The 26,134-nt window shown below is 40.3% G+C and overlaps 1 protein-coding gene across 2 annotated transcripts; it reads right to left on the bottom strand.

Annotated features, from left to right (window-relative positions):
• Positions 1-430: 430 nt before the first annotated feature.
• On the bottom strand, positions 431-13,394 carry LOC141798717 (monocarboxylate transporter 1-like). 2 transcript variants are annotated; one of them, XM_074680532.1, is made up of 6 exons: positions 13,306-13,376; positions 13,085-13,189; positions 6,244-6,499; positions 2,623-2,766; positions 1,517-2,290; positions 431-1,411 (listed from the first exon to the last, which is right to left on the bottom strand). In XM_074680532.1, the coding sequence occupies exons 3-6, from the start codon at positions 6,458-6,460 to the stop codon at positions 1,176-1,178; spliced, it is 1,371 nt and encodes a 456-aa protein (XP_074536633.1). In that variant the 5' UTR covers positions 6,461-6,499; positions 13,085-13,189; positions 13,306-13,376; the 3' UTR covers positions 431-1,175. The 2 variants fall into 2 exon arrangements, with proteins under 2 accessions (XP_074536633.1, XP_074536625.1); XM_074680524.1 differs by having other exon boundaries at positions 13,085-13,394.
• Between the last annotated feature and the right edge of the window lie 12,740 nt (positions 13,395-26,134).

Below are 26,134 nucleotides of genomic sequence, written 5' to 3'. Positions count from 1 at the left end.
ATTATCGGACAACGTTTCAAATTAGACAAAGCAGCGGGCTCTACGGGCTGACGAAACGCATTTTTGATGACAGTTACCTAAGTTTTTGTGTTATTAAAATGAAGACGCATTTGTAATGTTGTTTTACGTTGTGCAAAGAAGCTACTCTTCATCATCAAAAGCTCCTGTAACCACCAGTTGAAGCCTTAGGTCCTATGGGTACTCTCTTGCACAAAAAGTGTATTATAGCTACGCATTTAGCACTAATGAAAAACAAAAAAATATCACAGGTTATTCCTACTAAGCCACTTATTATAAAGCCAAATACCCTGAAACTCTATTCCCAAATGAAAGGAGTAACATACAAGACAGGACTTTTTTTTTATTGAGAAGTCTTCAGCAGGTTTCAGAGAAGAAACAAATGAGGCTTTAGCATTTTTGTCTATAGTCTTTTTATTTAATTTTCTTACAATTGTTTCCAGTAACTTGCAGTCAGTGGCACATTTTCCTATAATGCTGAATATACATTGTTATCAGAAAAAAAGAGTTAATGCCCATAAATGTGCTTTTAATTTCCACCATGTAGACACAGAGAAATCTATATTTATAAGACAAATAGAGGATAAGTGATACATATGTCACAAAGTAGGCACCAAGTATGCTCAATACCTGCATTATATGAACAGACAAAAATCTTTATTCATTTGTGACAGAAAAGTCTGTTGAAAACTATAATACACACTTTCAGTGTTCTGCTGGCCTTGAAAAGTACAGCACTGAACTTCAAATGCTCCATGCTGAATATCATTTATTATCATCTGGTACATTTCAGAGTTAATATACTGTAACTTGTGTGTTGAAAAAAAAGCAACTTTGAATTTAAGTGAGGCCATCTGAGATTCAAAGACTCCATACAACTTTTTATCTGAACAATTTAAGTAAGATAAAAAGCTAAGCAAAGTTTGATAGTCAATCAGTTACATAAAATAAGAGGTATTGGTGAGGATTTTTTTTTTTATGAGGAAGTAAAAGGCTCTGATATATGTTTGAATATTATAGGCACAGAGCTTAAAAAAAATCATACAGGAACAGAAAAATACTCATCTGTTATCTTCTTGTACTTTTATAGGTCTATATATGCCTCAGAAAACAACATAAAATGGAATAAAAATGTAGCTTTACATGATATCAGAGTATCAGACTGTGTCTTCTGTGTTTTTAGCCTCAGCCACCTCCTTGGCTGCATTGTCCCTGTTTGACTTCTGTTCTCTGCCTCCTACCCTGGCCTTCCTCTCCTCCTCCTTTTTTTCCTTGTCCAGGAGTCGATAGTTGAGTCCCATGCCCAAAAAGAGGAAGACGCTAGAGACAATTAGGAGAATCCCGCAGCCCTGGTACGTGTACTTGTAATCATTATAGATGTCTTTGAATTTCCCTGTGAAGACAAACAGTAATAATTCATTATTTTGGTAATGTCTAAGATGTAGTAACCCGTATTTGAATAGGTAAATCATTTTGAGAAAGTTGGTCATGTACTCACCAAGCAAAGGAGGCCCCAACAATACGGGGCCACACTCCACAATCGTGACCAGCCCAACAGCACTGGAGAAGCGCTGTGCCCCCACCAGGTCCATCAAAGTTTCAAACAGCACTGAACTCAGCCAGCCGAATGCAAAGCCAAAGAAGATAGCATAAATCACAAAGCCTAAGTAGTCAACTGATATTGGTGCTAGAACATGACAAATGCCGTTAAGAAGCGCAGAGGCAGCGAAGAAGTACTGTATCCTGGGTCGGATCCACTTTGTATTTGCTACAAGGCCCATTGAGGGTCGGGCAACCATGTCAACGAAAGCCAACACGGACAGTAAGAACGCTGCCTTCTCTTTAGGGATTTCTTTACTCTTTGCATAATTACTGAGGAACACCAGTGGTGCAAAGAGGCCAAAAAACATGACGATATTGCCCATGATGTAGAGCAAAAAGCCACGGTGCTTGAACAAAGTCAGGTCGATGAAGCTGTTAATGGTCTGCACTACAGTCCTCCTCTCTGTGCTCCTCTCTACAGGTTTGGGTTTTGGTCCTATGGGCCTCATGAGGGAACCAGCAACACAGCAGTTAAACAGCAAGCCTCCCAGGATCATGAAGCTTCCTCTCCAGCCAAACTGATCAAAGAGCCAAGTGTTCAGAGGAGCCAGAGTGGAGAGAAACACAGGGCTGCCAGCCATCGCAATTCCATTCGCAATGGGACGTCTCTTGTAGAAGTATTTTCCGATCATGGTAAGAGCAGGGTTGAGGTTGAAGGCCAATCCCAAACCTAACAAAAAAAAAAAAAAAAAAGTTTAATACCAGCTAAAACCATTAGTAAGTAGTTTAACCTTTACTCCTTGTTTACCTTGTACTGAATTTTGCAAGTGAAATTTGTAAAAAATATAAGCTCTTTAATCCATGTTTCCCGGTATTTCCCTTTGTAGTTATCCAACCCCTGCCAATTATTCACAAGTCATATAAAGAAATACACATTTTATGTCCGGAGTCCAGACATTTTGATGTTTTTATCACTGGCAAACACTAGATGGCGCCAGAGTGCAAATTATAATAGGTGACTCATGCTCAAACTTCAAAATATAGAAAGTTAAAATTAGGTACCTCCCACCACACCAATACAAAAGTACAGTGCTTGAACAGAATTGCAGAAAGAAGCAGCAAGAAGGCCCAACCCAGACAAACATCCTCCGGCCATCATAACAGGACGACTTCCATATTTATTCACCAGGATGCTGCTAATAGGACCTGCAGGGGAAGAAGGAACACACAGATACACATATTAGAAGCCAAAGAGGTTGTGATTTCTATGCATGCTGAAATTCTCAGTTCTTTTTTGAACCACCAGAGAGCTCCAGTGTCACAGCTGTAGCTCAGCAAACTCAAACAACTTCTGCAATCATTTCTGTCAGTGCTGCACTGCAGTAGATGTGTACTCATGCCATTTAAAGCGCAATCTGTCAGAAAGGCTATGACAATCTTTATGAAATATTCTCGTGCTTGGCTCAAGGATTTTTAAAGAAATGATAGAAGGATAATAAAGGGGTCTAAATGCATTCTAACAGACTACTAGAAGAACCTGAGTTCAGATAAATGGGCGGGGGATGAGTGCGTGTTTTGAGGCTCGGGACTGATGGAATAGATCTTTATTAATTAAATTACATTGAAAGCAATGTTAGTTCCAAATAATGTCTGTCACATTGAGGAAACAGTAAATCAACTCATTAATATGCAGTCTCCCTTGTTTAAGCATTTAAGATAATTACTAAGGCTTGTCAACACATGACTAAATATTCATACAGGCTTCAGGTCATAAAACCCCATCTCCATCTATTGCTTATAACAACTGCCTAAATGAGTATGAGGACCCACATGGAAGACACTTCTGCCTTCCTGCCAAATCCCAGCACTGTCCAATGAGCCCAAATAGAAACTGACAGTTTTTGTTTAGAGGTTGTCCACACTCATTTGCCAGCACGGTGCAAGACAAAGGGTTTTATAAATTGTAATGCAGCCGGTCTCCACACTAACAATGAGTTCTTTCCTTTCGCCAAGCAGGGAGAGTTGCTCAGGATAAAAAGGTTCAAGACACACCAATGTAGAATATTATGAATGTAATGAGACCAAAATTGGAAGGGTGCAGAGGTACGCAACAGTAGGTTGTTAATGAACTTCTCCTGCTGATGTGCTCTGAATGTTTGCCACAGACTCAGCTGTCATCCACTCAGTGCTGACAAACATTTTCTCACTAACTTCCACTTAGCATGAATATTCATGTGTATTTATTTACATCTATACTTTTGCATGAATTAACGATCAAACACCTGTTTTTTGAGACACACACGGCTCTTAACTTCTTTAGACAGATGCAAGTATCTTAGTTTAAGCCTATCGAAGAGGTAGTGTAAGTCACACTGCAAGCCTCTATGAAAGACCTAAGACTTATCACATGTTCCCTCTTTATAACTGAGTTACCTTTAACCCTAGCAGGAATGTGATGCCCAGTCACAAGCAACTCCTTTTCTTCCTGGGGAAGTGTATATTCTTGTTAAAGACTACACTTGAGTGTGCACTTTTACCCTTACCAGCTGTAATACTGTTCAAGCTAATGCATTATATTTAAATTTGTCCTGCAGTCATTTTCCTCTGATTTCATATTTAAACAGTTTTGCAGCTTTTCAATTGTTTGAGCAACAAAGAAATGGAGACAATAGTCAGTGTAGTAAGTAGAGATGTATCTTTAAAAAAAAAAAAGAGAGAAAAAAAAATTGTCAGCTGAAATGTCAGGTATTGCAAGCATTCAAGCACATCTTAGCAAGTTTCTTTTTTCCTCACCAGTAGCTGTTTTAATGTTATGCTAGTTACTTTGTTGGCTAGATATGATGTAAGCTAGAGAGCCAGGGTTTTACTTATCATTAAGTATCACTTCCAAGGACTCAAATTGTTAGATCCAAGCACCGTTTAAACCCCAAAAGAACAACTGACTGGGGGTGAGGGGTTACTTTAGAAACATTAGCCATTATATGTTAATAACATTTTGCCATTCGCCCAGCTGACTTTACAGTTTGAATATTATTGTAAATTGGGAGGAACTTGAGTTTGAAATATGGAACCTCTTAGGTAATAAGTTAAAATTATGTATGTATTTTTGTAGTTTTAAAATTTTAAACCAATCAATAAAGACACTATAACATGATTAAGAATGTAAAAAAAAGATTAAGTAACAAAAATACGAAGACGGAATTTAATGAACTGTAAAGGTTTGGCAGAAATAAGACTTGGATGTTGGTGTTCCTCAATATGAAAAGTGATGCACAGCTTGCTGACAGTGGTGATAGCCACAAAGAAAGATAAAAAAGAAACACAAGCCAAGAATAAATCAAGTACTACATTTACCGCTATGTGATGATGGTGAGCTTTTTGCAACTTTTAGCGGGAAATATTACTGTAAATAACCTGAATCCATTTGCTACAAACACCCCCCAATGTAACTATGTTTATCCCATTTGGATGTTTCATTTTACTCATATCACTCTGTTCCAATTTGAGTATCGGATACAAACTAGTTTTACATGCTCTATTATCTCCCACTTCTCATCAGTTTAGCAAACGAAAGCAACTTTCCTGAAACTTCCCTCCGATTAAAAAAAAGATGCTTCAGTCATCATTTTCCCAGTTTATCACACGTTTGAGTACAGAGAAGTGCTGTGTTTTGATTCCTTAGCAGACAGTCTTGAGGGACGAGCAGAGCTCCTTTGAACTCTGTTCTCTCCGTGTTGAATATCACGCACATGAATGGACCCTTATCACCACCTGACCGGCTGGACCTGTGTGACATCACGCAGCATTCATCTCCCCATCGAAGGAACAGAACAAATCCTTTTTTGGCCTCCAGCTCTCAAAGCCCAGGGGAAAACAATACGTGGATAAAAACCATTCATGTGCCCCTGAGACAGATAATGTTGCAGTTTTCTAAACAAAACTTCAATAGAGGAGTTACAGTATTGTTTTACCTCAGTGTGAGACGTTTGATTCCTGCTGCACTATAGTTCTGGGAATCTGTGGAGTATCTGAAGACAAATTTAGGATGACAGGCTATTGTGCAAGTTTGTGTTTGAACACAAAATAGTGGGTCAGCTTTAGCTGAACACTACAGGAAGAAATTGTGAACAGGCTGGATTTTATAACACTTTCTCAAGTTTTCTGGTAGCTTGAAATTCTTTTCAGTTTCATATCACATTCACCTACTACAACAGTGACAAAGGCTATGTTAAGTGCCCATGAGTGTTGGCTTAGCTCATATTCGTTTTGCTGGCACAGTGCAGTGTCCTGACATAGGATGCAGTGGAGTGTTTGGTGTGTTAATAGCAAGATGTAGGATTGAATTCCAAATCTTTACTTTAAAAATGTTAATGTAAAAATACTTCACTGTAAATTTATTCACAGTATCATTACTGTATCTTCTTGTATAGCATCATTACTGTGATCCCCCCATAATCATAGGCTTTGTACAGTAATATACTGAAAAGACCTTTCACATCAAGTCACTGTAGGTATTAAAGTAAACTTATGCTAAAATAATCAACAATCAATTACAATTAGGACTGATTAACATCTGATACTACAACTGAGCCATATCTGCAGTGCCAAAAACCAGCAATAGATTCAACCTTCTGTATCAAGCATTAACAAACCCATGTTTACAGTTTGTATTTATTAGCTCACCTCCGCCGTACATGCACGCAAGCATGATGGAAGAAATCCAGGACACCTGGCTGCTGGTCACATTGAAGATGGCCTCAATTTCTTTGAAAAAGACAGTGATGGACTTGGGAAAGGCGTAGGAGAAACCGATGGAGATGAAGGCCCCACCGACCACCATCCATCCCCAGCCACCCTCAGGAGGTGTGTAGCCCACAGGACCGCCAACAGCTGGCGCCATTTTCACTCGATTTTCAGAGGTTCTTCAGATATTAAGTCCCTTTTCAGTAGACAGAACAAAATTTATCAGAGAAAGACTTGGCATTATGTCACCATCAATAGAAACATTTATTTCAGCTTTGCAGCCAGAAGAGCTTCGGAGAACACATTATTAATGTAATTGTATTTAATTGCAATGTCAACACTTGAGCTTCAAGTATCCAGTAAATGGTTGCTTTGTTAAAACTATCGTTCAAATAATATGCAACAAATCGGAAGCTTGACCTTCGAGACTTTGAGACCTTCGGCTCTGATGTCAGAACAATCAGCTGGTTTGCAACAAAACACATGGAATGTTTTAGTCTTTTTACCAAAAGGTGTTTTAATATATTTGCAATGAGTGACTCAGAGATCTAACAGAAGCTCTAACAGGCTGTCACTGGAGTGATAATGTGCTCGCCCTTGAACTTTTGATTATGAATCAGAGCTGGTATTTACAGTATTTGAATAACAATGACCGTGAACTTTGCTGTCATTTACAAATCTGATACACAAGCATGTCAGAGCTGCTCGGACTGAATGTTTCAAAGCTGAGGGGAAAAAAGGAATCATGGTCCTGTCACACAAAGAATGACAGCCAAAGATTCAGCAATTATTTTCTTTCTTTTTTATCTTGTCCCTATAAGACACTTCTTACCTCTTTTGAACTTCTTAATTATGTATTTTTCCTTCCCAAGTGGAAGACATCCATGTTTATTGCTGTCTGACAGAATCGATCTTTGTTCATTTCCATCCGTCTCCTGCCCCCTCACCTCTTCTTTCCTCATGCATCTCATCTTCAGTCTATCGACCTAATCTGCTCTCTTACTCTCAGGTGGCAGGTGCTTTCTTTCTTCACTCACTGTATGAATTCACCATCAACATGCTAAGCACTCAGTATGCTCTCCATATGAACCTGTGAGGACTCCACAGAACCTTTGCCCAGTGTTTGGAAATGGAGCTGCATGGTCAATACATATTTCCCTTGCTGGACAAAAATCTTGAGATTAAGGATGCTGTTTTTGGCTTTTCTCAGCTTTGACTCTCCTTCTGCATGTATTCCTGAAACACCCTCCAGCTGGTCTCACTTCAGAGGTGATAAATAAGAGTCCATCTGCAGAGTCAAACAACTTACTGTACGGTTTACACTGGGGAGAGGACCCAGAGAAAGCATCGATCAGGTGAATACAGGTTGAATTCACACTACTCAATAGCTCAGGGCAACACTCAGGAGTGGGTGATGATGTAGTGTTTTTTAGCCGAGGAGGACTTGATGTGGTTGATGAATTGGTTTAGCTCTCTGAAAACTTATTGGATAAGCCAGTAGTGTGCAGCGAGTAGTGAATATTTAATGCATTAAAGAAATTTTGTTATTGAGCTGGGACTCGAGCTGCTGCTGTGCAGCTGTAAATGTGCCTCCTGCTTTATGCTACACATGCAATAGGCAGCCTAATGGAAAGAGGTGGGAGCTGTTTTGTATTTATTTGCACAGAGACATTATGGTCACTTAGAATTATTAGAAAGTAACAGTTAGATTTGGGGGAACTGAAATTTGCATATAGAGTACATTTATAAGAAATTTGTTTGGATGTTAAGTGGTGTGTGTCTTCTTAAAACTGAAGTATTTGCATTAAACTCAGAAAGGTGTCAGCATGTGAGCCTAAACTTTAGAGTAAACTCAAACTCTTATTTCTAGGTTTTACTCCACACCATCACAAAGAGGAGGTGGAGTCTCCTGGATCACAACCAACACATACCGCATGTTGCTGCTATCATTAAGTGGCAATGTAATTACAAATTCAGGAAATATTTTTGCTTTGATCGCAGCTGGAACAGCTGCAGTTGGCTGTCTTCTTTTTTTTAATGGCTTTATTTTTGAGGTTTTGAGTTCACAAACATACTGAACTTGGACAATAATCAATGCTAAACCTATCCATTAGCCCGGATTTTCTTTAAGTAGAACCAAGATCTAAGCTTACCAGTAAAACGTGAAAAAATTACCAGAACTTAAATGAGACGTCTGAAGCAACAATGGGCAAACTTAATCAGTGTTACTTGGCCGGCATTAGAGAAAAATTTCCTTCACAAATTCAACAAAAAGAGATCATACTTTGGTTAAGTTGTCATTAAATCATCTCAATTTATATGTTGCTTTCTCCAGTTGTTGCACAGACAGCAACTTATTTTAAAATGAAGAGGTTTATTAGATATCAAGTGTTCAATAGGACAGGATAAGGTCTGCTGTAGGTCATGCTACAAGGCGGCTAAATGCTACTGCTTTTTAACTTGCCTTGCTTTTAGCTTACTAGATGCAACTACAAAACTCAAAGTTCACCAGTCACACATTTATGATTACTAATTTAACTTTAATTTCACTTCTCCAATTGTGCGTGATTTAAAATCCCCTGTTGTAAAATATTTAGAGAATTTTGATTGTTGACCCTGTTAGTCTACCTTTCCATCGTTACTGTTTCCCACTCTGAAACTGAAGCTCTGTCCACTGACAGGAGAGGTTGAAAGAGGCTTCACAGTGTGAGCACAATCCTCTTACATCCACCAGGCGGCCTCTCAAATAGGACAGTATGCTGGGGATATGCACTTTAGTGGCAGCACAGGCAGTTCCCCACATTTTAACAGAATGAAAAATTCAGCGGCTGACATCAGATGATGAACGGCAGAACAACTTCAGACAGATGGGACTCCAGATAAAATGGAAAAAGCACCAAAATAATGAATAAAACAGATAATTTCACACAGGATTGATTGCTTGTCTCTGTAGCCGAGAGAAAAGTCTCAAACAGTTCAGTGGAAGCTGCAGAGTTCATTCTTTCAGGAAAATAATACAAGTAGACAAATGAGCCGAGGTATCAAGTCTTACCCTCCCGTACTGTAAAGGTCTAAATAAAGAAGTTAAAGTGGGTGGCCTGAAAGTGCCACTTGACACACATGTACACACACACACACCAGCACAAAGCAGGGTGGGCTCTGCAGAGGACATCAGCTAAGGAGGCTTTGATGTCACTGCTTCAAGGAGACAAGATTTTTCTCCCCTTCGGAGTTAATTTATCCAACATGAGTTACTCACAGCGTAGTCTGGACCTAAGGCTTGGTATGTGAAGTTATAAAACCCTTTTGTTAGACTTGACCCAAATTAGCAGGAGGCCAGCTTAAGTGAAGCACGTCCTCCTTATAGAAATATCCTCCATATGCTGCATTCAAGGACCCCACCTCTATACGTGCTCCGAGAGGGCTACAGGGAATAATCAGCCTGTCTACTTTTGTTCCATTGTGAGGCTCAGTGATGGAAATAGACCACAGTTAGCAGCTAAAGTTAGAGGAAGAACAAAAGTATCTTCAGAAAAGTTCAATGAAGGGGAAAAAAAGGATCATTTTTTAAATATTTAGGCCTCCAGGAAGGCCAAGCTTCCTTTCTGCACGCATTTTTTAAATCAGTTTTATTAACATTCAAACAACAACAAAAAAGTTAAATTGGATATTTTCCATGCAGAGATCCTAGGCTACTTAACACCTGAAAACTTGAACATTTCCTAACAAAAATGGCTGCAGAACTACCTATAGGCAAACATCCATGACCTTATATTTGCTTCATACAATAAAATTAATGATGAAATTAAAGTACTCTTAAAATTTGTACCCCAAATAAAACGTTTCATTATTGTGCATTGATTTATTTGCTCTTTACAAGACAGAAGACAGAAAAAAATGCCCTGACTTCACATAATCCAACTTAAACGCTCCAATTTTGAGGGTAAGACCGTGCAAAATTGTGTGGTACTTTTGATTGTGTCTGGGTTGTAAACTTAAATTGTTGCACTGCTGCCACCACCTCAACCTTGATCACTCAGGGACCAGGGGCCTCCTCTGAAAATCAATAAACATTACTTTGGCGTTGCCACATTCCTCCAAATACACGAAGCCGAGACCAAAGAAATGTTTATTGATTTTCAGAGGAGGCCCCTGCACCCGATATGTGATCAAGGGTGAGGCGGTGGCAGCACAGAAGCAATATGAGTACTCTGACACTTTCTAGACAAGAAGCCTGAACGCAGAATGGGAGGGATTTTCCCAAGAAGAAAAAAAATCAAAGCTTCCTAAGAAAATAATCCCTCTCAGTGATCACTTCCAAACCACTTAAAGTGTGGCATTGTCTGTTTCTGCAAGGAACATGATCTCTGCCTGCATTTGCAGTATTTCTTGTCTGTTGTGTCCACTTTGTTGAGAAATGGTGTGTGGCCTCGAGTCCTCGAGCCTGTATGTGTGTGTGTGTGTGTGTGTGTGTGTGTGTGTGTGTGTGTGTGTGTGTGTGTGTGTGTGTGTGTGTGTGTGTGTGTGTGTGTGTGTGTGTGTGTGTGTGTGTGTGTGTGTTTCACCCAGGTGGAGTCTGAGCTACAGACAGCAGCAAAACCTAAATACAGCAGGCAGGATGAAGCAAGGCTTCAACAGGATTCCCATAAAATCCAGCATCTTCCTGCAGGGATGTTTGGAGGCAGGGGTGTGTTTACTTTAGTGTTGGAAGAAATCAGAGAGGAACAATCAGAAGAAACAATCAATCTGATCTTCGACTCCGTTTCCCATGAGCACCAACACCCACTGTCACAAAGATGTGACTCTTTCCATGGCGTTTGTTTTGGAATCAAATGAAAGGAGAGAGCGTTTCTTCTTTTTAAAACTACTTTTGTTTGTTCAACTCAACTTTTTATAGGATGCGATGCAACATAACAACAATAACACTTAATAAACTTAGTTTGTTGTGTAGTTTAGTGTCCAGAAGGTGAGCAGACTACCTGTTTAGTGTTAGTGACAGCCCGGTGCTCTGTGATGAGTCTGTAACATGGAACTTTAGTATGGTTATGGCCTACAAGTGCTCGTCAACCTCACCAAGCAGAGCTAACGTAACCTCGCCCTTCATTTTATTGATAGACTCTTAAGTTTGAACAGACCACTGCAGAATAACGGCTGCATGTGGGTTGGAATGGACAATATCACAAACAGCTTAACATGTGTTTTAGCTTGTGCTCAATCAATCTCCTTTAAAGCTTTCTTCTGTCCAACCCCAGTGTCAACATTACAATAAAATAAATCCAAGAAATCATTTTCTTCAAGAAAAGGGAAAGATCTTGCTTCTCACTGCTAAACTTTGCCAAACACTGTAATTTCATCAAAGGGTCTTTTGGTCTATATTTAGTAAACATATTCATGTTCAACATGGCTACAGTCGTGGCCAAAAGTTTTGAGAATGGCACAAATTTTGTTTTTCACAAAGGTGATCTCTCATGGCAGGGAATAACTTTGCAGTTAAACACAATTCATCTGATCACTTTTCACTCTAGAGTTAATAAAACATTTCCACCACAAGAACCAAGGCAACAAGCTCTGGGAAAAACAAAACTTCCGTTCTCAAAACTTTTGGCCACGACTGTATAGATACTGCGGCATTTGGAAATAACCGATTTTGGTACTGATAATCTCATTTTAAATCATGGATTATGAATAGGCAAAAATTAAAAGTGAGACTATTTCAAGATCAATTATGAAGTCCTTACAGGGCCTTTAAAGATTCAAAATAAGTAGATTTGAAAGTACAACACCTGTTTGAAATAGTGGATAAGGTAGATCTGCTTCCCCTTGCTGTCTGGCTCTGCCCCAGCCAAACCCAACACACCCACAAAAATTCACTAATACCAGGCAAAAATCACTTATGATCTGAGTTTTTCCTCCACCTTAATGCATAATTGGTTATGTGCCAGTATTAAAGGGGTGCTCTGCAAACAGCCAGGTCTTACTATTAGAATTGGTATCAGAAAAGAAAAACACAGCTTAGTGCCTCAAGTCCTATTGGCATTTATTTTAAGAATCTCAGTTACAGTGGCCAAATATTTAATGCTGTTTCATTAGACTATAAGTTCTGCCAGCAGGGGTGCTGTACAGAGTAGAAAAGTCAGGGGCCAATAACAAACAAGGGCCCTTCAAACATATAAACCTTTGTGGTTTTGAGGTTGTGAGGCCCAATGCACTATTGTTTCATGAGGCCCAAAATTCCACCGTGGCTCCCCGGTCTCTTAGTCATGACCTCCATCACCTGTATAAAGCGAGGGTCACCTCAAAGTTACACACCCTTTTTTCCCTCCCAAACATCCTTCATATGTTCACTCCCAGATGCTTCCATCCAGAGCACAGGTTTATTTCCCCCAAAGGTAACACTAATAGGAGCAGATCGTCCTTTGTTCCATCTGCTAGTTGATTTCTAAACAGATTATAAACCCCTCTTGTCTGGTTTTTCGTTTTTTCATCTTGGAAGAAATCTAGTAAAGGTGTTGCAGACATGTTGTGTTGTGTTTGTATTTGTGTTAGATAGCAACAAAATCCCCCCTCAGGGACATTCAAGTTTAACTTATTTGATCTGGTGAATTTTCTGATTAATTAAAGATAAGAATCACACCAAATATTTGCTCAGGAAAATTGCACACTCTTTTAACAAGTGTTGTTTTAACACTGACAAAGCAATCCACCTCTCATAAATAACCATGTAAGTCATTATTTTAGGAGTGATGTTGATTGTGCATTGAGTGTGTTTCAAGCATCTTACCTTGTCAGGAGCTCTTGGTCTGGGCCTGATGAGCTCCGCAGATAAACAGCCGTCTCTGAGGCACGTTATCAGACTGCAGACTTCATTGAATGGGACTGTGAGTCTCTGAATATGTATGAAATGAATAAAAAAAGAAGTCACTGCATATGTTTCACAGATCCTCTAGGAAGAGATCTGTGCCTCTATATCCACTGTGACAGATCAAAAGTTGCCTGCAGCACCTCAGCCCCAGACTTCATCTGCGAGTCCGGTGAGAGTAAAGCTAAAAAGTTGAGTTCATTCAGCACTTGGATCAAGCAGCTGGACGATGTGGACACTATGGTGCTAAATAGAGAGGTCAGTCAACTTCTTATTGGCTGTGGGAGGCTTAGTGCCGTGCCCCTACGACGCTTTCTCCACCCCTCTGTCATGTGCTGAGCCCACAGCTCACACACAAGGTTAAAGTCATTCACTGTGAGGGGGCCCTATAGAGGATATCAGAGGATATCTCTGTGCTCTCAGAGATAAGATGCTTTCTGCTGCTCTGATTTCCTGCATTAGCTGATTTACAAACCCTATTGGAGGATGCAGCTATAAGAAATCCATTTGACTTAAACAACAGACATTGTTTACCTAAAGCACCTGAAAGAAAGATTTCTGAACACTTGAGGGGTCAGGCATGGTTGAGCCTTTCTCCTAAACTCCCAGAGGAGCTATTAATGAGTCTGTGTCGGGGCTTGGGAAAGGAAAGGCAGAGCTCAGGAGGTTATTCAAACAGTCTTGCAAAGTGCCTTCAAATTTTTGACACCCCTGAAACATGATTTCTCTTTGTTACATTGTTTAATACTCTTCCCCTCATTTTTCCACTCTAATAAAGGATTTTTATTGCTTTTCAAACAGAGGATACGTTACAGGACCACCTACGATACACTGTGTTCTCCTGGGCGAGCATTAGTTCACAAGCAGAGTGTGGAGAGTGGAAACGGACATGGAAATAAACTTCATGGTAGCATACTCTCCCTCTGAAAACACACATGAAGGTTTATATTTATGCATATACTTAATATGTTTTTAAAAAAACTTACTCTTCGCATGTTTCTTTGCATCGTTCCTTCCATATGTTACACTTTTTGGTCAAATCTACAACAAATCAACAACTTTTCAATTGACTGTTGGGAATCTTGTGCAGACATTCATGGCCCCCATGGGTTGGAGGTGATTGTGGCATTACGATGGTCTCAATTTCCTAAAAACCACTGCTGCTAGGCTAATATTTGTGGTTGCTGCTGGCATTTCTTCACAGTACAATTAACTGTGTTAGAAAAGTTCTCTAAAAGATTTTGCATTGAGCACTGGTGTATCATAAGCAGGTTCCAAGTAGAGTTTTAAAATGCCCAATGAAAAAACAAGAGCGAGAAACAAAAAATTGATCTGTTTTTTTTTCTGGGTTGACCACTTGACTTTCCTGTCTCATAACACTCAGGATCTTTTAAGAAATTTTATGACTGTTCTGCTGCATCCAACCTCAGCAATGATGGTGCATTTCCAGAGGACTTGCCCTAAAAATCCAGCCATGTTCAAAGTCAGAAAGCCTTTTGGCCTTTCCCATTAGAAAGCCATGACAGAGTGAATGCCTGAATGAAAATTTCATCAAAGACAGATATCAGCAGTGATTTTGACTTTTTAAGGCTCTGACCTTAAACTTTGATCAACTTAACAGACAGCCTGTTTAAGTTTAAATGCTGTTTCCAATGACTTACCTACTCTCTATTTTTGTCTCTTGCTCCTGTTTCTTCTGTTTGCATTGTGAAGCTCTACTTACACCCTGCTTACATTCCACCTGTGCCAAATGTGACTTCTTGTGATTTCTCCTCCATTCTTGAGATTTTGTTCAGGAGTGTAAATCATCATCTACTGGAACCACAGACTGAATTTTCTCTGTTGTCCATGGTTAGAAGACAATGTAGTCCAGCACATGTGCAGGTCATCCTCAGAGTTCGGGGGGTGACAACGTAACTATGCTAGTTTGTGGTTTATCTAGCAGAGCATGCACAACCTTCATCTAGTACACTATCAGCATCATCCGCAGCACGTGCAGACAACACAGCTGGGCAGGAGTTGGCCCCAGATAACCTTTGTGTTGTCATTTGTTATGACATCACTACACAATCAGTTCAGTTGTCACAACAGATAAGATCTGTCTTCATCGAGGATTTAAAGTTTTATTTACTGTCTGCCATAATTTCATTTGTCCAACTGATGAATAAAAAAATGTGGAAAACGGTTTGTTTTCTGTTTTTTCCTTTTGAAATTAACACAAATAAATGAAATTCTTTCTTTTATTTTCCCGTTTGTTAATATAGATCAAATAAAGGGAAGCTAAATAACGGGCCACGGGCTAATTTGATTTCTTAATTAATTTCAGCCGATCATTGTGACCCGGGAGTTGTAGCTTCTCTGTCATGAGAGTGTAGATGAAGCCGGCTTGATGGTAGTTGCACGTGCAAGTTCTAGCTGTAAATTCATCTTGTGCCATCATTTTTTTTTTTAACCCCTGATATTCCAGATTTTTTTCAGAGAGTTACTGTTATAATGAATTAAACTGAGATTTTGTGTGATTCAGTAATTAATCTTTTTTAAAATTGTTTTTTGCTCTGTGAAACATTCAAATGTTTTCTTTACGCATCTGAGCTTTGTGCAGGGAATATATTTGTTGTTGTATGATCTCCACTTCGGTTGACACATGGTTAATCATGTTTGCTGCTTATATGAAACAAAATGTTCAAAAGTAATAGTTTTACTTAGATGTTACTGTATACTAACATGTTTCGTTTTACCTGTAGGTTTTTTTTTTTTGTTTTTTTTTTTTGAATATAGGGATGGATGAGTTATGCCAGCAGGGGTGTCTGGCTTTCATTGGCTTGCAGTTACAATAACTGATCACTGAATGAACCTTAAAGGAGTGGAGCAGCAGAGAGCACCAGGCTGATATGCAGTTTGACCATAGATCATTGCAAATAGGATAAATGACTTTTAAATAGCTGTCCACTGAAGTGACCACTATGCACTAGAAGGTAAAGCCGCAACCTCTGGTCTAAAAATAATGTGGAATAATGTCGAAGTGCTAAAATCGACTGGCTCCAGAAGTACCAGAAGTCACTTATACACCAAGCCAAAAAATCACAGCAGAAATACACATATTTACACAAACCCTGCCCCGCTGTCAATATGGCCCCACCAACCGTTTTGCTTCAAAAACCCATTTCAGAAACAGAGGAGTGATGTTGTGGAGACTCTATTAATTATAAAGTCTAGGGGGTTAACATAGATGTTAATGGGGGATTTCTTGGTTCTTGGAGCCGAGGAACACAAAAAAATGCAGTTTGTTGCACTCCCACACTGGCTTCATTCTCCAAAACTGGAGTTTACCCTCAGCCTATGAAGGGTTTCCTTTGAGAGCAGTAAAAGATGTAATGGTATGGGATAGATATACACGTTCATTGACATGCTAAACTTTTGACCTCTTATTTACCGCCAATACATAAAGTCGACCATTACCTTGGTCTGTTACCCAACACCTGCCAAGTGTCACATCCGCCTTGGCTGTGCTGTGTTATTAGTGCTAATTACACAGTATTAGCATGCTAACACGCTAAACACCATATTTATCCCTCTTAAAGCCACCATGCTGACATTGTACGTGTGAGCGAATTAACTACAAGGAACCACTGTGTACATACATGTTCACAGATCCACGGCCCCATCTGTCAACTCCGAGTCCTGTTGAGTTATATTCCATGAAATAAGTAAACAGGAAACAGGCTGGGATTGTTTGTGGGTGAAGACGCACTCATGAACTCAATTACTTGAGCTGAAAATCTGTATCTAGTTTGGAGGCCATGACAGAGGCTTCAAATCATGGTGTATCAAGTTTCACAGCTTTATCTCTGAATCCTATTTCTCCATCTGTTAGTATACGTTACGAACTCGGGTTTAGTCCACAGCTTGCTGGTTAAAACCTCTGCTTCAATGACCTTATAGCATCGTCAGAGGGATTAAAATTGATTAGCTCAGCTGTGTGAAACACGGCTCCTATAGAGTATAATAAGCTGCAGTAAAACAGCTATGTGTACTCAATCAAAGTAGGACATTCTCAGTCAACACACACACCACCAGTGTTCCTGCTTCATTACTGTGACTGATTTTCTGAGAGGCTGCCTTATTCTGGAAGAAATACAACAGAAAAAAAAACACGCTCTCCTGTACTGTACCCCCCTCCTCATGGAGTGTACAGCATGTACCTCTCTGTTTACTCAGAAATTACAGAATAAATCAATTCTGCCATATAACAAGAGCATGTGGTGTCTCACAAAGGTGGATATTTTACAAAAACAACAGCAGCAGTATAACCAGGAACCAAATAAACACTGCACCACCTCCAGAGTCCACTGGACTGGACATAATTACACCGTGGCACGAAGAATTGACACTCACAGGTCAAAAGTCAGAGGCAATTACCTTTTTGCCCAGGCAAGGTGGTACGAATGAAAGTGGAGTAAATCCTGGTTGGCTGAAGCGAGAGAGGAAGAGGAGGCTCTGTGAGGGTCAGGGTGAGAGCAGGATGATGCAAAAGCCAATTAACTCCACTGACAAGTAAACATCTCTTCTATACAGACACTGCAGATGCAAGATTTCTTCACCTGACAGAACACAACAAGACATGAACTCTGTGTGTTCCTCTGTTCAGATAAGCCGTTTTTGGATGACATGCCCCGCTGTGGATCTAGGCCAGACACCAAGCTCGCTGACACTCTGTGGCTGCCCACTCAGACAGCGATGCATCACTCGCTCAGGAAAGCAGTTCAGGGGACATTACTCTTTGGAATGGCTCACTAAAGGATATTATGCACTTATTAGATCCTTGAGACCGGAGGCATTACACTCATCACACTGGGATGTGATGCACTTTTTGGACACTGATGGCGAAGTTCATTCTGTCACTCGGGGACTGGGACTTGAGTTATATGCAGAGCTATTGCTGGTTATTAAACTGCCATAGTTTGAGCCACTGACACATCAAAAACTATAAAGCACTCAGAGTTAGCTGCAACGTTTTTGTCAGGTTTTGTTGCCATATTTCAGTCCTTCCTGATTCAAACATTGCAGACTGATTATGTTGGCTCATTGCCCGAAGAGAGGGTCCTTTGCAGTTAGCAAAATTGCCACTCATGGAGGCTATTGTGTGTGTCTAATTTTGGTCAGTCTCCCAGAGAACATTTTAAATATGCATTAATCATTGTTTAATGCTTTGAAGCAGACAAATACAAACCCTGATGTATCGTGACTTGCAAGTTGATGTGGTGAAGTGATGTATGGTGTTGAGGTAGTTTCAGGGCTTCTAGCAAATATTTTCACTATCAATCCATCCAAACATGCCACATGAGTACATTTACCCTAATATATAGAACATAAGTTGTACCAATATGTAAACAGCACTCTTTTAAGGGGGTACTTCAGGAGACAAAGGTGTAAACTGTCTTTTTGCATGATTCTGATTACATTCAGCATTGTCAGCAATGCAGAGTTTCTGTGCAGCTGTGTAGTCTTTTCTAGTAGCACATGCTTTCTCTGCGTGGGATCCTGCTGGCTAACAGTATGATAGCTAAGATTAGCCTCTGGTAACTTTGATAATTGTGAGGAAGGGACCTGCTCCTGGCAATCAGCCTACACGTAGTCGTGCTTTCCACCTCCAGAGTTAGCTAGACTGATATCTTCTCCAACCTATGTTGCAACATTAGCTGTTGACAGTCAACATAACTTGAAGAACAGCTCAAATACACCGGATGCGACTGCAGTGAGTCTTCATTCCATTATGGCAAATGGATCAAATAGGTTTCATTCAAGTCAACACAGGCTCAGACTGAATCCTGTGCGGGTCTGGTGTGCCTCCCACCTGTAATCTGTATCATTAAAATCACTGTTGCAGGCTCACATTAGCCACGTGCAGTGCGGGTGCGGTCGCAGGAGCGATCTGGCACAGCAACAATTCGCAAGAAGTCTATTTTTCCCAGACGCCGGAGAGGGTCTGCATCAAGCTGAATTTTATATGACGAGCTATACAGGAAGTGAAATGCCAGGTGGCATGAAGATCTGTTATTTTTTCAAGGAAAAATCAGCGTACAAACAATTGTAATCTGACTCCTTCACCGCACACTGGCGTTAGTGGGAAGTGTAAACGTTACATCACACCTAGTGACACAGGGTCGCAAAAGTGAGCAGCGTAGCACCTCTTCACACATTTGGACAACAACAATGGCAAATACATTTAATGTTTACATGTACTTGGGACTTGTATATGGGACTTGTTCTCTCACAAAGTCGCAGCCTCTATCTGGAGTTAAAGTGAGTGGCAGCTTGCGGAAAATCTGCACCGAATCTGGACTGCAACCGTTCTGGAGCCAATGAGAGTGCGGCGTCAATGTGTCAATTCACACTGGATCCGTTCTGTTGCAGTACGTCTGCATGGTTTGTCTGTGGTGTTGCAGGTAATACGCAGCCATCCTATTTTTGATGGATGCGGGGGTGTGATGCATAAATTCAGCATGGGGAAGATTGAGCCGGACAGGAAGTCTTGACCAGGAACTACCCAAAGACACCCAGTGACTTTCAAAATAAAACAGACCGTGTCAAAATCATTTTCTATTTCGCTTGACTATTACAAGGGGACATAATGAGTGAAGCCAGACCGGGAGTCAACAGATTTGAGGTTTCACAGTCCAACATGAATAAAGAGATACTTATTAATGGAGGAACTCCTTGGTCTCGTGACTCCAGCTGTCTGTCAGTCATGCAGATTGCCGGACTGAACACACAGCCGGTGTAAGTTGACAAACATAGCGTATCAAAGTCACACTGCAGACGTATCTGGTGTATTTCAGGCGTAAGACCTCTGAAAAGCACCAACACAGTACTGCACTGGATCAGCAGATTACTGATTATTCAAAATAAACTTTCAATTAAACAACCTGGTGTCTGCAGCAGATAACAAGTGACCTGATCATGCAAAGCAACTAAACTTTGTCATCATTTGTTAAGAAGGCGGCCTGGATAATGAATACATAAACTACATCCACTTATTTTCTAAATACACCTGAATGCATTCAAGCGGGAGCACAATTCATTCTCTCTAATTCGCCCGGTGTTGTGTGGCTGAACACAAAGAGTCTGCATATGCATCCTAACACAACCAGCATCCAGGCCTGTGCCAGCCCTCTGCATCATTCACCAAGATATTTCATCACATAACAAAGCTTTTCCAGGAGTATCTGAATGCTTTGTAACATTTCAGAGCACATTTCAATGTTATCACACAGTTTGAGCAACATTTATGCCACGCAGTGATACACGCTGAAGGGCACACAAAAAGGGTCTGCTGAAAGGAACGGAAACTACAACTCATGAGTTTTCTGATAAATGCCTCAGTCACACGAGCGCTGGTTTGATCTTTTGTTTGTTTCCAAGACCCCCTTCCCTTTCTGTACACACACACACACACACACACACACACACACACACACACACACACACACACACACACACACACACACACAAACTCAGTGTATGCTGTCTTTCTTATGAAGCACTTCAAGCACTCCTTTGTGTTGTCAAATATCCGCCTACGCGACACTTCCTGCCAGAGGAGCCTCAACCTGGACCCAGGACAGGCTGTGCTGCATCGGAGTGAGGTGCACCCTTGATCTTCACTTTCTTTGGTTTGCTCCAAACTGCCACGCTGTAGGTCATGTTTCTGCCACTGTGTTTATTTGCATAGGTCACTTTCCTTCCATCATAAACTCTTTCTGAAATGAAAATATTTGGATACCGCAGTATCACAACCTACTGCAATGCAAGCCCAGATTTTAAATCTAGGTTAAAAAAATCAAGCACACTGTACTCAAGTTTGTTTTAATCCATTACTTAATAGAATGAAGTGTATCTGACTTTTCAATTGCACATTTGATGACTACAGTTAACACACACACACAAAAAAATAAATAAATAAATAAATAAGGAAAGGTTTTACTTTGTGACTTCCTGATTTATCTCGTAGCTATCATCTTAGCTCTGTTGCTTTCCAGCAAGAAGGTCCCTGGTTCAATTCCCTGGCCGGACAGGCGCCATCTGTGTGGAGTTTGCATGTAATCCCCATGTATGTGTGAGGTCCACAGTCTAAAAACATGCTCATCAAGTGAACTGGTTCCTCTAAATTGCCTATGTGTGTAACACATATTACAGGATTTTTCAAACCTTCACACATTTAAAGACCACACACTTGATGAAAACAAAAGACAGATCGCTCAAGATTTCTCTCTTCTGATCTTATCGTGTATGGTCTGTACTCCAGAGGACACCACACACTAACCGATTCTTCAGCAGAGTATCAGCTTTTTCATATTCTTAAGTCATTCACTGCCAGCCATTTTCAGAGCAGAGAGCTTCATACTGCCAGCCTTCAAACATAATTGACATCTAAAGATGAGTTTAATATTCCAAATCTCTCGTATGAAACATGACTTCAGTGTAAACAAACATGACGGAGGAATGGGAAAAAGCAATGATGGTTATTTAAGTCCTTTTGAATAATAGAAAAAAAAAAAAAAACCACACACAGAAAAGAAAAACGATTATGAAAAAAGTCTTGGAGATGGCAGGGATGTGGGATGTATGAGTAACAGTTCATGTTTGAGGTGATTAAAGGCTGTGTTATGCTTTTAGCATGATTGTGACGCACGGAAACCAGACGCATGAGATCCATGCGAGAGAACCCATGAGGCTTTAATGCTTTTTAACACCACGCGCGGCGTCCATTGGTGTCCATTCCCAAACTGCAGGGGGCAGTGTATCACAAATGTACATCTACCAGAGTCCTTAATGAAAGTCTAAGAAGTTTGCCTTTGTTTACAACATAACGTATCTCTCCCAGAGATTTTTCCAGGTTCTTTAAACCAATTTCTCTTTTCTGCTGAGAGTGGCCGCAATTTCACGCCATGAATTATTTACCACTCGATTATCACAGTGATCTTTGTACTTCAACTACGAGGATATCCTGTTCTTCTGCCATCTTCTCTGCCCGTCTCTGTCTGGCAGGTTAGAAATTTTTGTGTGTGTGTGGTGCCGAAATTTTCCCAGCTAAAGGGTCTCCGCGAGGGGGCGTAGGTGCAAAAGTGATGTCATTCATCAACAAGAAGCTGCATGGATCCCGTGGATGCATCAAGCAAACATCAGCCTTAAAGTCGTCACAGGTATAACAGATAGATTTCTCACTTCTGGTCAGTCAGCTATCATCTTGATTGGCTTTGGTCAGCTACATGTGACATTACACAATATGTGTGCTAAGCTCCCCTTGAAGTGCCCCACATACTCCAGGATTTCTAGTCACAAATATTAAACATGCTCATTATCTACGATCTCTCAAAGGGACGCCTTTCGAGCGGCTTCGACCAGACAAAATCACATTTCACACACCTCACACCACATCGTAAGAGGGAGATCGGACAAAAATCAGCCTGATTATCCTGTAGTGTGTACACGCCTTGAGTGTAAACGGCTGCCTGTCTTGATGTGTGGGCCACCTGAAAGGGAAAAGCTGTTAAGGTGGGTGGTGGATGGATTTACTTAGATTTTACTAGAACCTCAAAGAAGACAAAACCCATATGGGTTTTAACGGTTTTCAATAATACCTTCTTGGGTATAAATTCATTCATACAAGAGTTTTAGTCGACTCATTATTCACAGCTGTTTTCTGCTCTTAAGGATTTTAGTTGAGTAAAGACAAATTCCTCATATTTCATTACTTACTTTTTAAAAGAACCGGTTCACTTGATTTTTTTAGGAAGACTACACTTATCCGAGGTCAGAATGGGTGTTAGTCAAGCTTCTCCCCTACTTTTTTTTTTTTTTATTATCATTATTTTAACACTCTTTTAGCATTTATCACACCTGCGTACTGGTCTTCCTCTTCTCTTGTCTGCTGCTTCCCTTCTTTGCATGTTTCTGGCTCAATCTGACAGTCATTGGACTACTGTAAAGATAACTGCAGAAATGTGTTTCAGAAAATCTTTCTCCAAATAATCATGAACAATGAAACAAAAACTGTAAATAACATGGATGTGATCTCTCCTCTATAGTGGAGTTTTGAGGCCTATCAATGGCGATTACCATATTAAAATGCTGACTCAGCACAAGTTTTAGTAAACTGGGCAACAGGCTAAGAGGTACAGATAAGACTAAAGGGACAAACTCCAGGAAAAGATAGTTTGCAGCTTCTGATCTTATTTTAATCATCTTCAAAATAAATGGAGACAAAACAACAACAACAACAAAAAAAAAACCCTGAACAAGTAACTAGTTTCCTGGTTAGGAATCACCCCAGACTTACAACAACTGTTCCTTAAAGCATTAAGATGAAGTCTTAAGTATGGGGTCTTTCAAACATGAACGCATGTCTGAAAGGATTAGAGAGTGTTGAGCTGGGTAGATAAATTCAGTGTTAAAGTCAGTTATATTTACAGTATAAAGACTTTTCCTCTGTGCAAAATCAAAAGTTGAAAATTTTCCCAACAATTGAGGAAAAAAAAGAGTGATAAGAAGAGACTCCACCCACTTAAAGGAAGTGAATTTTCCTCATTTTTACCCACGCCACAGCCTCAGGTGGTGAAACATGAACCCAATGCTTGAGTGCAAAAAACTGCAGGTCCCATGTTAAGATGCTCAAATATGATACAAGAAGTTTGTCCTTGCCACTGTACTGTGCTAAATGCCACAAAGGTCTCTGCTCATGGTGGGTCAAGCTGAGATAAGACTCCTTATCTTGTCTTGATGTTGGGTCTCTGTTAATAATAGAAGATCAGCAGGTCTAGACCTGTTAATCCCCCTCAGCTCCCTCGCTTTGCCTGCTGCTGGTTTAAAGTTTGGTTGAGTCAGCATTTCCAATCCACATTCCCTATCATTTGGATTTTAAAGTCTGCTTCTCAAACATCAATTGCTAGGCGCCACCCTGTTGGCTATGGCTGCCTTTTGCAGCAGCTCTCTCTTCTTTGTCCTTTTCTTGTGTTTTTTTTTTTTCATCTCTTTTTCGTCATCTTTGTATTTGGAGCGGATCATTACTTTGTATGGCTCATTTGTTGGTCACGGACACCAAACTTTTTGTGGCTTCAGCGTTGTTTTTACTACTTTAGATCCTACATGTAACCATGGCTGTATTGTTTACATGTGAACTCAGCTGTTAGAAGCCTGTAGCATGTCAATGCTAACTGGTGTAAGGCCTGATGTCTTCCTACAAGGTGAGGAGAAGGAGGTGAGGACGACGTGCTGGTTCTTAGGTGTGAGCTAAGACGTGACGACATCAGCCTGTCCTTCCATCCATCGTTATTGGGAACATAAGATCTAGAGCTGGGAAAGTAATCTAGAGCTAGCTGTGCTAACCCAGCAACAGAGGGAATACCAGAAGGCAGAGTAGCATCGTGCTAGTCATAGACATGGCTAACGGAGCTAACATCAGACACAAACGCCACACTGGAAGAACTTCACCTGCTGTGAGCAGACAGGATCCAGGAGACAGAGATGGAGCATAGGTGGAGGATGGCTGACTGGAGAATGATGCCCAAGCTGTCATCATCTATTTTCTTATGGACCTTTTTGCACTTTCTATACACTTTCTTACTTTGCTTTCTTGATTGCTGCTGTGACTTTAATTTCGTTGTACTTGTTACAATGACAAAGTTCTATTCTATTCTATTCTATTCTATTCTATTCTATTCTATCAGAGTAACGTCACAGAAAAAGTTTCCAAGTTTCATACAGTCTGTGGGTTAACAATGCTATGCTCTCACATTCTGCGTTGTCTTCTTGCTGACTTCTTAGAGAAAAGACACCCAGATAAAGTTGGGTAAAAAATCTTTCCCATTGCATCCACACATGCAGCTGCACCTGGGCAGAGTGGGAGTTTGTTATTAGTGCAGTGAATGTGAGAAAAGGGCAAACGACTGTCTTTATCGGTGTGTAACACAGTGTAGAACTCCAAGCATTTTTCAGCTCTTGTCTTCGAAAGTCACAATGAACATGTCAAGAGCCTGCAGGGAGAGCTCACTCACTGAATGCAGTTTAACACATCACACGATGTAATACACAATTATCTGTCTGACAATTCACCCATGCTTTGTCACGCTTTTACATGAGAGTGTCTCTCTTACATAAATTCTCATGGCTGTTAATATTTCACATGAAAATGTCACTGCTTTGACCTCTTTTCATGCAGTACAGTATTAGAGAGTGTAGATTGTGTGAGAGCACATGTACTGGTGTCAAAGAGGAGAAATTAATGGCTAATTCAAGATCACGGCTGGGAGGAATGGGCTCTGAAAGAGAGTTACAATAAAGCATAAAGCCAGATAATGACTTAAATCAAACGTATCAAAAGTGCTTCAGACATACGCTGACTTTTTTTCCCTTCTAAAATCTGTGTGTGTATCTGTGTTAAGTTTTATCCTCAGCATGTTCAACCTCTCCTGTTGGGGTTATTGCTGTACTATCTTCAATATTCTGTGTTCGTGCTTCAGTCTTATCTAAAACTGATTTCCTGCAGTTCCCCAAACCCAACTTTCCTTTGGGGGTCATTACAGATTCATCTAATCTAAAGAAGAAAATCTAATCTTATCCTCACACATGTCCCACACAAAGCAGATTAAATTAAAAGTTGAGATGAGTTAGAGCAAGTTTATCTCACACATCTTTCTTCTTCTGCAGGGAATGTACGCACAGATTTGTGACACATCAAACACTCAGCAGTGTAGGCTTCTGTGTAAACAGATAAAAACCTATGGCGGGGCATCTTCCGTCACAGTGGGGGGCCTATTGTTTGATGAAAAAGCAGGTTAGGAAACAATGTGAGAACGCCTGCAAAATATGGCTTATGGTGGCTAACAAAGTCCCCTTTGAGTTGTGTTTCCTGCTTATTTCTAACTGCACTCAAATTCAGCTTTTGTCTCTGAACAATAACATCAACACATTCCA

Source organism: Halichoeres trimaculatus, unplaced genomic scaffold (assembly GCF_033239565.1).
Source record: "Halichoeres trimaculatus isolate MK-OKI-2021-1 unplaced genomic scaffold, fHalTri1.1 fHalTri1_scaffold_1, whole genome shotgun sequence".
Lineage (NCBI taxonomy): Eukaryota > Metazoa > Chordata > Actinopteri > Labriformes > Labridae > Halichoeres > Halichoeres trimaculatus.
Note: the sequence above shows the minus strand (reverse complement) of the source record. Positions and strands in the feature narration are given on the sequence as shown.

What these genes read in the sequence shown, in the direction of transcription:
- LOC141798717 (XM_074680524.1), bottom strand. Translation starts at nt 6,460, where the DNA reads ATGGCGCCAGCTGTTGGCGGTCCTGTGGGCTACACACCTCCTGAGGGT. An exon ending in TGCGTGCATGTACGGCGGAG is followed by an intron (nt 2,767 to 6,243) that starts GTGAGCTAATAA and finishes CTTCCCCTGCAG; the next exon opens with GTCCTATTAGCAGCATCCTG. An exon ending in TTGTATTGGTGTGGTGGGAG is followed by an intron (nt 2,291 to 2,622) that starts GTACCTAATTTT and finishes TTTTTTTGTTAG; the next exon opens with GTTTGGGATTGGCCTTCAAC.